Genomic DNA, 10,967 nt, shown 5'->3' on the forward strand with positions numbered 1-10,967 from the left:
CAGTCAAATTCAGGAGCGTGATTGGTGTTTCCTTTGTTCTCGTTGAAGCTCTGATTTCCTCATGAGCCTCTCCGTTATTTGCAGAAGCTGGCCTCTGACCCTCGATGTAAAGGAATGCCCCTTTCCAGCTTCCTGTTGAAGCCCATGCAGAGGATCACCCGCTACCCTCTGCTCATCAGAAGTGTGAGTGCCCTGGCTGGGACGGAGGAGCCGGGCCCCTCGGGGTCCACAGAGGCCATAGTCAGGGAGCCAGTCCTGCCACATGGTCTCATGGACCAGACACCGTGCGCGTGCACCTGTACACACACACAAACACACACATACAGTCTGGATCAGGCAAGGAAGAGCCATCCAGTGTCACTTAGGTAACCTGTCCTCTCCCTCCCCAGGAAAACTCCTCTGGGTCTCTCAAAGTCACGAATGTGGTTTTCCAGGCAGAGCAAGTGCCCTCCAGGTCTGCAGCTGTGGAGCCCGTCGTGAGCCCAGACAGAGTCCACTATTGGCACAACCTTGGGCTTCAGTCTTTCTGCTGAGATCTAAACCCATCCACCAGCGAAACACCTTTCCTTAGATGTCTCAATGTGTCCTACCCTGAGCTCATCGCCATCCCCTTGCCCTTCCCCAGTTCAGCTTGCTAACTAAACAGTCCCAAGATACTATCCATCTTTTAGCATAAGCAATGTGGGCCTCTTGAGCCAATATGCTTTCAAAGGAGAAGCCATACTTACAAAGGATTTTTCCACAAATTATCACTGATACAATTTTAATGGTCTTACAAAGGAAAACAGTAGAAATAATATAAGACTGTTACTTATATTGATTATCTCTTGACCATTGGTCCCTAAGCCATATTAACTCCTTACGGACCTTATGCTACAGAGCTTATGTTTCAGTTATTATACCAAACTAACCCGTTAATACACAATAACCTAAATATTTAAAACTCGAATATTTTGAAGCAGATGTATTTTTCAGAATTCAGAATGTAATTCAAAAATGGCATATTACAGGGGCGCCTGGGTGGCTCAGTCGGTTAAGCGTCCAACTTCAGCTCAGGTCATGATCTCACGGTTTGTGGGTTTGAGCCCCGCATTGGGCTCTGTGCTGACAGCTGGCTCGGAGCCTGGAGCCTGCTTCAGATTCTGTGTCTCCCTCTCTCTCTGACCCTCCCCTGCTCGCGCTGTCTCTTTCTCAGAAATAAAAAAAAAAAAAAAAAAGGCATATTACATGACACCCCAGCAAACCCTGGGCATCGCCTCTAGCCAAACACAGTAATGTTCCTACAGTGAAATCCATGAATAATCACCTTTAAGTGGAATAAACAGATCTGTCTCTTCAGTTTAGGTCAGGTTTTGCTGCCAAATGAATATTGAAGAAAAGCTTTAGGCTTTCAGAGCTTTATCCCATTTTGTAATTGTAAACAAAGGACGGTGGCCCTGGGTGGCCAGAGTCAAGACACAAGCCATCTGCTGATGAGACCACACGGTTGTATGCCAGCTTCTATTCTTTTACACTTGTTACAGTGGTTTGAAGTCACTTTAGAATGAACTGAGTATGTTTTTCTACAAGCTGATGACATGATTTTATTGTATCTTTCCGGTAGCAGAGAATTCACTGCTTTTTTCAGATTTATAAAAAAGATCAGTGACCCCAAAAATCTTATAAGCCATTGCTATTCAGTAAGTTAACACTCTTACGAAAGCTGCAGCCAGGTTATACTGGTGGGTTCACCCTAAAGGCCATGGCTTAAAGTACTGGGGGGGAGGAAGGGAGCCATGTGTGGTAACGTTTGTACCAAGACCAAACCAGAGAGTCGCTGGACACCCACAGGTTTCAGGGCACTTGATCCGTGTAGCAGTTGGCACACCCTCTTGTAACTGAGTTACCAGGCTCCCCAAGAACTCTGGGGCTACGTGCTTCCTTAGGGCAAACAATCGTCTTACTCATTGTATACCCAGCGCCCAGCACGTACCGCAGGCGGTAGGACTTGTGGGTAGAAGACACTCCACTTCCCACATGAAGCAGCCCGCTCTTTTCCAGATTCTGGAGAACACCCTGGAGAATCACGTGGACCATTCCTCCCTAAAGCTGGCTCTGGAGCGGGCAGAGGAGCTTTGTTCCCAAGTTAATGAAGGAGTTCGGGAAAAAGAAAATTCAGACAGACTAGAGTGGATCCAGGCACACGTTCAGTGTGAAGGTCTTGCAGAGGTGAGGCCTGTGGTGTTGAGGTGGGTGCCACTAGGCAGGCTCTGGGTAGGGAACCGGGTTCAGGCCTTCACCTAGTATGGACAGGATATGCCTCAACCCAGCCCACATGGACTCCCTGTCCTGCCCCTTCTTGGGCTGTCATTGTTCTTTCTTAGGAGAAATTTGATATCTTTGTTTTGAGTTCTTTGAACTCAGTCAATAGAATCCCCCATGTCAGTTTGGACTCTGAAGGCAAATCAGTACACCCTTAGATCCAGGACACAGGCTTCTCACGGGGCTCTGGGATGGTTTGTGCTGGGATTCACAGTGACAATTTCTCTTTAAGCAACTTATATTCAACTCCCTCACCAACTGCTTGGGGCCCCGGAAGCTTCTGCACAGTGGAAAACTATACAAGACCAAGAGCAACAAGGAACTACACGGATTCCTCTTCAATGACTTTCTGCTTCTTACCTACATGGTCAAGCAGTTTGCCGTTTCCTCAGGCTCTGAGAAGCTATTCAGCTCTAAGTCCAATGCCCAATTCAAAATGTATAAAACGGTAAGTGTCACATTCCTGGCCGTGGCATCAGGACCATAACGAGGTGATTCCTTCACCTGGAGGACCTCCTTCCTGGCCTGAGCCTTTCCTGTCTTCATGGGACACTCTTCACCTGTCTCCAGATGGGTCACTCCTCCTTTGTCATTTCCCAGGGAAGCAGCCCCGGTGTGGCTGGGGCCTCCCTGTCCTCTGACAGCTGGACTGACAGCTGGATTCCAGCTTTGGATTCCGGCTTCCTTGCTGGCACATGTGACACAATCCCGCCTCTGTCCACATTCAGCATCAGGTCTCTCTGTAAAACCGAGGCAAAGTGCTAAGTATAGGTACACAGAGGAGAGACCCTGTCACATGAGCAGTCATAGACACTCGGAGCTCCTGTCCCCAGTTCAGTAACATATCATCTGCCCAAGAAGTTTTCTTCCACAAAATGAACACAGGCTCTTTTTCCCTAAGTAAAAGACACTAGACCCTTCTCTCCTCCTCAACAAAGCTCTTCAGGACAGATAGAACTCTCCCTAGATGTAGGCGGGTGGAGGACTCTGGCCTATTTCACAGTCTGTTTTGGCCCTAACTCTTTCAGCCCATTTTCCTGAATGAAGTCCTGGTGAAACTGCCCACAGACCCTTCCAGCGATGAGCCTGTCTTCCACATTTCTCACATCGACAGGGTCTACACCCTCCGAACAGACAACATTAATGAGAGGTCAGTCCTGACCACGTGTGACCTGCCTTGCAGCTTGGACAGCTCCCTTCCATAAACCCACCTCCAGTCCGTGCTCAGTGCTACTAATTCCGTATCCTCAAGCTCTGCTAACCAGCGCCCTCCACCCTGGTCCCGCTGGTCAGCCTTGGCTTAGACATGCTGGTTACTGCAGCCGCCTCTACGTGTGTCCCTGCTTCCAGTCTCTCCTCAGGATCTTCCAAAAATGGCAGGTCCAGCACCTTGCTTCCTAAAATCCCTCGTGCAGCAGTCCGGGCTCCTTCGCCTGGTTTCTGAGGCACTCTCGTCGCAGCCTGTCCTGCCCTCCACCGCACAGGCCCTGCCCTCCAGCCAGAATGCCTTCCTCCTGCTCTGCCTGGCCAGCCCTGCGTCCTCCATGGGGCAGCTCAGCACGTGTGTGATGACACACCAGGGGGTGCTCCTCCCCTCTGTGCACGTGGTTCTTGGTGTTCTTTGTATGGTAGAATGTCGCTCGGTCATGCCAGATTGCCACTGATGAGGCATCTTCTGTTTCTGCATGCCTGCACCTTGCAAGTGCCTGGTGTCTTATAAGCAGTAACTGTCTAGAAATTCTCAGCTTGAAAGTCAGTTATCAAACAAGACTTTCAGCTGAACTAAGATTAGGTCTATGATGGGAAACTTGTCAAAGCCAAGGTTAGCAATGGAGTGAAGAACAAGTGCAGAGCCCTGGGGCTCCTGGCTGAACCTGGGAGGTACGCCAAAAAGCCACCCCATGGCTGTGCTCTGCTTCTCCTCCAGGACTGCCTGGGTCCAGAAGATCAAGGCGGCCTCTGAGCAGTACATCGACACAGAAAAGAAGAAACGGGAGAAGGCTTATCAAGGTAGTTGGTGGTGCCCTGGCAAGTTGGAAGCAGCCTCCTGGGGTCCAGAGGGGAGAGGGGGGAGGGGGGAGGGAGGTGGGTTCCACCCTCAGGACGCAAGCTGCTGCTCCTGCAGGGCGGAGCTGCACAGGGAACAGCCTAGAGGAGCAGACTTGCTGTGGGATCAGACAGCAGGAACTAGCAGGACCTGCTTGGCAGCTCCTGTCCTTGGGGCCTCCCCGAGTCCCCTGCCCACTACAAAGACAGGGTCACCCAGGCCAGCCCCGGAACCTCCCTTCTGCCTGTGGTGAAGGAAGAGGGTCCTTTCCACAACCAAGCCCACTTCTGCTTGGTCCATTTTGCTTCATCCAACTTCCCTTCTCTGGCCTGTTTCCCATCAGCTCTGCTCCTCCCCTCCCACCCCGGCCTCTGCCCCAGCCCTCCTCCTCATCCACCGTCCCCCCTCCCTCGATGCCAGGTCCCGGACCTCAATGCCCTCCTCCTCATCACCAGCCCTTCACCGCCACCCCCATCCTCATTCCGTGCAGAGGGCTCTCTCACTCGGCACCAATGACCTGACCCACTGCTTGACTCACTTTGCCCCCTGCACCCAATGGCAGGAAGTCCAGGCTCCTCCTCCCCCTTGTTCCTGAAGCTCACCATTGCCCAAGCCTCTCTGTCCCCCTTCCCCATCAGTTTCATGAAAATCGTGCTGGGCTGCTTCCCCGAGCCCATGCTCCAGACACACTTCAACTTCGGCCCGCCGGGCCTCACACCACGGCATCACCTGAGCAGCTCTGCAGACGGCAGCACTGCCCTTGCCACCCAGGCTGGAAGCGCGCCCTCAGCTCTCCTGCTTCTCTAGTCAGAGGCCAAGTCCCACCCCATTCTCTTCCCGTGTCTTGGGCCTTTCCCAGTGGCACAGACCTACCCTCCAGTCTCCACTCAGGCACGAGGCCCCCGTCACCTTCATTTCCAAAGTATTCTTTCTACAGGGCTGACCCTCCCTGCTGAAGCGTCTTCCCCATTGCCTCCCAAATCAAGGACAAATCCTCACCCCGGACCCAGGGCCCATCCCCAGTGTCACCTGTTCCCCAGCCCCGTTTCCTCCCTCTGCCTCGCCTGCCTGTACCACTGCCTGATTGAACAAACCACCTCTCAGCCCCCCTCCCATGCCCCCCACCCAGGCCTTCCCTGTCCAGTCCTCCCTCCTTTCTGGCTGCTAGAGCTGCAGCTCTTTATGTTTTTTTATTCAGGTTTCCCTTATTTTGTTATAGACTCCTGAAAGGTATGTGTCAATTAGCTTTTGCTGATTGAATCTTATTTTAATGGTACTTCAAAAGCTTGCTATTAAAAAATCAATGACTGAATGATTTGGAAAGCATATAGTGATCTCTTAATTGGTAAAGATAAAAATCAAGAGTTTTTGTTAGTTTTGCTTAACATCAGTATCTATACATATTGTTATGCATTTTCTATATGTTCAATTCTTTAGACATTTATTGATTACTTACTCTGTGCCCAAGCCCTGTGCTAGTCTTAACCAGGCCTTCCAAGATACATAAGGGGAACTTATTTGTCTTTAAGAGGAACTGAGTATAGGTGCCACACTGAAGAGTTGGCACAAACAAGGGGAAGGGTGAGGGGGGTTTCTCCTAAGTTCTACTTGCCCTAAGTTTTAAAAAATCAATAGCTCACCAAGCAGCCTTTTTAAACCCATGAGGGCAACACCTGCTTAACTAACTTCATATTTACCAATCTGAGTTCACAGACCCATTTTCCTCCATATGAAAAGGGTTTTGAGTACATCCCCAAATAGAATAAGGTCTTAAGTGAAACTGCTTTATAAGCTGAAGTGTTTACATGTAATTGGAATGATGATGGGTGGCAAATCGACTTTTGGTACCTGCTGGTTAATTTTTTACCTTGCCACTCATAGGCTGTGTGACATGGGCAGGTTACGGTCTTTTCTAAGCCTAAATTCTCCCATATGTACAGATGGTAGTTATAAAGAGCTACCATGTAGCATAATTGTACAATTTACAGAATAAAACTTTTGTAGCGGTCTAGCACATGTGCCTAACACAAAGTAAGTATCCAATAAATGTTAGCTGCTTTTAAGTGCTGAATGGATATAATGTATTATTTTATTAATATTACCATTTGCTAGCCAATTGAGTGTTTATTAATGCAAGGCTGAATAAACAATACACACTCTGCAGCAGCCTCTCCTGACAGAGGAGACGGATAGGGCATGGAATTTCAGAACCAGCAGGCTGCAGGATGCTCCTGCGCTGAGGTTAATGGATGTGCAGAGTGGGGCAGGGAGGGGGGAGGGACATGTGAGATTGGACGTGCATCTTCAGGGCTGGGTGGAATGAAGACAAGCAGAGATGGTGGACAGGTACTCCATTGGGTGACACGCCCTGGGCAAAGCCACACAGCAGCCAGATGCTGGTCTGCCAGGCCCAGTGCAGTGGCCGGTGACACTGGGGAGTGTCAGGATTGGTTAGAAGAACAGACTGTACCCACAGTTCAGTATCCTCTGTGCACTACCTGCATTCTCAGAGAAGAAATTGACATCACTTGTCTTCCTCTTTTGTAGCTCGCTCTCAAAAGACTTCAGGCATCGGGCGTCTGATGGTGCATGTCATCGAAGCTACAGAATTAAAAGCCTGTAAACCGAATGGTAAATGCTTCTTTCATTCAACATATGTGGTAAATGCCCTATTCTTTGCTGATGACTCTTGTAAACATTGAATAATGGGACACTTAAAAAATCAGTGTTTCCAGTGCCACTAAAATGGTTATTGGACCAATATTATCCTCATTATGTCTTCCTAATAAGTACCAGTGACTCTTCCCTCAGTGCTTCTGAGTAGAAATCGCACGGACACATGTCCAGGCTCGTGGGGAGCATTGGGGGCGCTGGAGCAACATGGGTGCCCCCAAGTTAATGAAGCTATCAGCACTGGGGATATGGAGACCACAAGGCAGTTCTGGGCCCTCAATCAGTGCCCCTGCTGTCATGGTTTACAGAGAAGCATCCATTTGGATCCTGCTTCTGCTCATGACAAGGTCCTTTTGTCATTTATTTTATGTACACATGCCACATGTGTCTTTGGTTTGTTTTTGTTCAGGAAAGAGCAATCCATATTGTGAAATCAGCATGGGCTCCCAGAGCTATACCACCAGAACCCTCCAGGACACACTCAATCCCAAGTGGAATTTTAACTGCCAGTTCTTTATTAAGGACCTTTACCAGGATGTGCTGTGTCTCACCATGTTTGACAGAGATCAGTTCTCACCAGATGGTAAAGTATAACTCAACCAGGGAATCTGAATACTCTAGAATTTGGGGTCTAGATCCAGGGTACTCAGCTTTATTTTTCCCTGTGATACCTAAGGAAAATGACACCATAGGCACCTTCAATTCATGTGGGAAGTGGGTCAGGGGTCTTCTCAGGGGAAAGGGTGGTCTGTGGCCTGTGTCAGTCACGGACACCAGTCACTCGCTACATACACAACAGAAACACTGCTCCCAGAACCTACTGAATAGGTGAGACGTGTTTTGACTGAAGGAACTTGGATTCCAGGAAGGCAGGTTCCCTCCCATGGACCTCTCTCGCTGGGCGTGCATCCATGCAGTTATCAGACAGCTACTAACCAAAAGAAGTTAACTGTTCTGGATTTGAAAGTCTAATGTTTTCAGACACTCCTTCTTATAAAGAAGTAGCTTTGACTCTCACATGTCTATTCTCCAGATTTCCTGGGTCGCACTGAAGTTCCAGTGGCAAAAATTCGCACAGAACAGGAAAGCAAAGGCCCCACAACCCGCCGGCTGCTGCTGCACGAGGTCCCCACCGGGGAAGTCTGGGTCCGCTTTGACCTGCAGCTTTTTGAGCAAAAAACTCTCCTGTAGGGGCCTCAGGGATCTGCCCAAAAGGCTGGGGCTAGAGACGGACGGTGCTGCCTCTGGGCTAAAGGAGCATCACACAGCTTCATCCATCACAGGCCACGCGTGCCAGGCCCGGCCCTCTATTTTATTGCACACTAAATTGCTAGCAATCTATGCAAACATGATCTTTCCTAGAAATAAACCAAACCCACAGCACAGTGCCTTGTATTAGTGTTAACATGTTTGGCTGTGTTTAGATGCCAAGGTTTCCATTTTCAGGGCTAAAACAAGTATTATGTGGAAATGAGGCATCAGAACAGCAGACATTACCACTAGGTTGAATGTGTCCAGTGTGGGTGGTTTTGGTGATGCTGTAACCATTCCATGCCGTGTGACCTCTGCGGGGTCACAGCCACTCAGGAGGTGAAGGATCGGGAAGAAAACGCTGCAGCCTCAGTGCGGGAACAGCCTGATACTGAAGTAGGTCTACACGTGCACTGAATGAAAACAGAAACTTGATCGTTTTATTCCTGATTAGATTTTATCATCTCTGCTGAGACAATATAGTTTGAAATCTAAAGGGGAAAGCTTGATTTACTTTAAATACTGTGAACTCTAATGAGGTGGAAAATATTTTTCAACTTTAATTTTCTGAAGTATAAATTATTTATGTAAATCCCTTGTTTTTGCATATTTCATAGGACATGCATCTTTAAGCTTTATCATTGCCAATATGTACAGAAAGAGAATAAAAAATATAAGTTTATGAATGTAACTTCTTTTAAAGCTTGACTGATTTACTTTCAACCTGAAAGGCTCTTGGAAGGTAAGTTCAAGGGTTGCTCGTAATGAAACCAAATTTCCTTTCTGCGACAGTGGCAAAAACCAAGGACAGAGTGCGGAGTGGGGGTTGCCTAGGAGACCCGGGAGCCTCGGCACTTGCTCCATGACTCTGGTAAATTGACCCACGGTCTCTGGGGCGTGGTGTCGTTGATGGCTATACTGCTGAGCTCTATGGGAGTGACACCACATCCTTTTGAGTCCTTTCTGCCTACCTGGTTGAGCAGGAACCTCAGAGGTAACTTCGGAGTCAAGAAAATACACAGGCATTAAGCATCTCCAGCAGGCCTTCGGCCTCCAACTCCAGAAGCAGCTGTCTCTCCCTGGCCCCTGTCCTGTCAGACCTGCATCCACACCTATCAGAACTGCTGGTTTGGGCTCTGGATTTTGTGGCGTGAGATTTGTTTTGAACACTGATAAAAATCAGGTCTTACCCACTAAATCCCTGGGTTAATGAGTGCACCTGGAAAAAGATCTGTTTTTAGAAGGAACCACGCAGGCTGTAGGAGCCTTGATTCTCACGGAGCACGTCTCAGGGAGCTGGAAGAACAGGAAAGATCCAAATGTCCCTCCACCTGTTTCTGTCTAAACATAATCACTGGGCAAAGAAGGGATGGAAAACATAACTCAGAATAATCAAGTAAAAAAAATATCTGTCATTCTGTTTACTAATCCTGAATACTTGTTTGTTAAAATGTAGTTATAAAATATGGCCCACTCAACATCTGAAACCAAAACAACTGAATATATTAGTTAAGGGAAATTTTGGCTGGTCAGGCACAAGCCTCACTGAGCAAATTGCCAATCTTCTATAGGGTCTAGAAGGCAAGTATGAGTCAATGTCCAACAAATCTGCCTCTGACTGACTGAGTTCCAAAGCCTAAGATAGTCTCTGATGGGTCAAGGCCAGTTTAAAACCAGTTGTGGGCTTACTTGTGACCCAAGCTATAGAATATTCCTTTTCCCAGGACAGCAGGGACCTGAATTCTCCCTGGGATGAACTGTGGCTACTGCCATTTCTCCATGCGTACATCTGTCAGGATTCGTTTCAGATTTAGGACAGAGGAGCCTGCAGGATGTGAGTCAGACTTCTACAAAACTTCAGAGGACATTCAATGTCAGTGCTCCCCGCAACTCGTCACCCACTTTGACCTTGGACCACAGCTCTGCCCCTTCAAAAATGAAGTTCTCTCCTGACTGAAATGTGAGCCTAATTTTCTGAAGGATGAGGGAGGAAGGTGTGCCCTTAGACTCCTTGCATCCCCTGGGGAAGGACTGAGCAGACATGAGGGATGCCCAGCAAGCCACCACCAACCCCTCAAACCCCCAGTGCTCTTCTGGATCAGGATTCAGTGGCACACCAGCAGGATAACCACTCTCTGAAAGGGACCCAAATCCTGAGCAATCTGACTGATGTGACCGAGTCTGAGTGGGGTGGGGAAGGAGTGTGCTCTGGTGATCAGATATCTGTGCTTTGGCACCAGATAGTCTAGACTAAGAACAAGACCACCACAACTTTCAACTGTGCAGCTGACATTGAACAAGTTACTCAACCCCTCTCCAGGCTTCATGTTAGGGGAGATAATACTATTATCTTGCTGTGAAAACTTTTACATGAATATAAAATACCTCGTGCAGTTCCAGGGCTCCTAGGTGGCTCAGTCAGTTAAGCATCCAACTCTTGATTTCAGCTCATGTCGTCTTCTCACAGTGTGTGAGTACAAGCCCCGAATCAGGCTCTTTGCTGACAGCACAGAGCCTGCTTAGGATTCTCTCTCCATCCCTCTCTCAGCCCCTCCTCCGCTAGCACTCTCTCTCTCAAAATAAATAAACTTAAAAAACATTTAATAAAAAATATCTCACATAGTTCCTAGTTCACAACAGGAGCTCAATAAACAGTAACTATTATTATTTGGTTATTTCTTGCAACATCTTACAA

The 10,967-nt window shown here is 48.3% G+C and overlaps 1 protein-coding gene across 1 annotated transcript in view; it reads left to right on the forward strand.

Annotated features, from left to right (window-relative positions):
* The window catches only part of ITSN2 (intersectin 2), a 111,845-nt gene extending 102,882 nt beyond the window's left edge, over positions 1–8,963 (forward strand). Inside the window, exons 30-37 of the mRNA XM_039238333.1 lie at positions 85–183; positions 2,041–2,208; positions 2,534–2,749; positions 3,330–3,451; positions 4,229–4,311; positions 6,896–6,979; positions 7,431–7,604; positions 8,055–8,963. Of these exons, the coding sequence (XP_039094264.1) occupies positions 85–183; positions 2,041–2,208; positions 2,534–2,749; positions 3,330–3,451; positions 4,229–4,311; positions 6,896–6,979; positions 7,431–7,604; positions 8,055–8,212 (1,104 nt within the window). The 3' untranslated portion in view covers positions 8,213–8,963. The remainder of the gene's footprint in view (positions 1–84; positions 184–2,040; positions 2,209–2,533; positions 2,750–3,329; positions 3,452–4,228; positions 4,312–6,895; positions 6,980–7,430; positions 7,605–8,054) is intronic.
* The last annotated feature ends 2,004 nt before the right edge of the window (positions 8,964–10,967 follow it).

The sequence above is a fragment of the Hyaena hyaena genome, unplaced genomic scaffold, assembly GCF_003009895.1.
Source record: "Hyaena hyaena isolate Hyena2069 unplaced genomic scaffold, ASM300989v1 scaffold_138, whole genome shotgun sequence".
Lineage (NCBI taxonomy): Eukaryota > Metazoa > Chordata > Mammalia > Carnivora > Hyaenidae > Hyaena > Hyaena hyaena.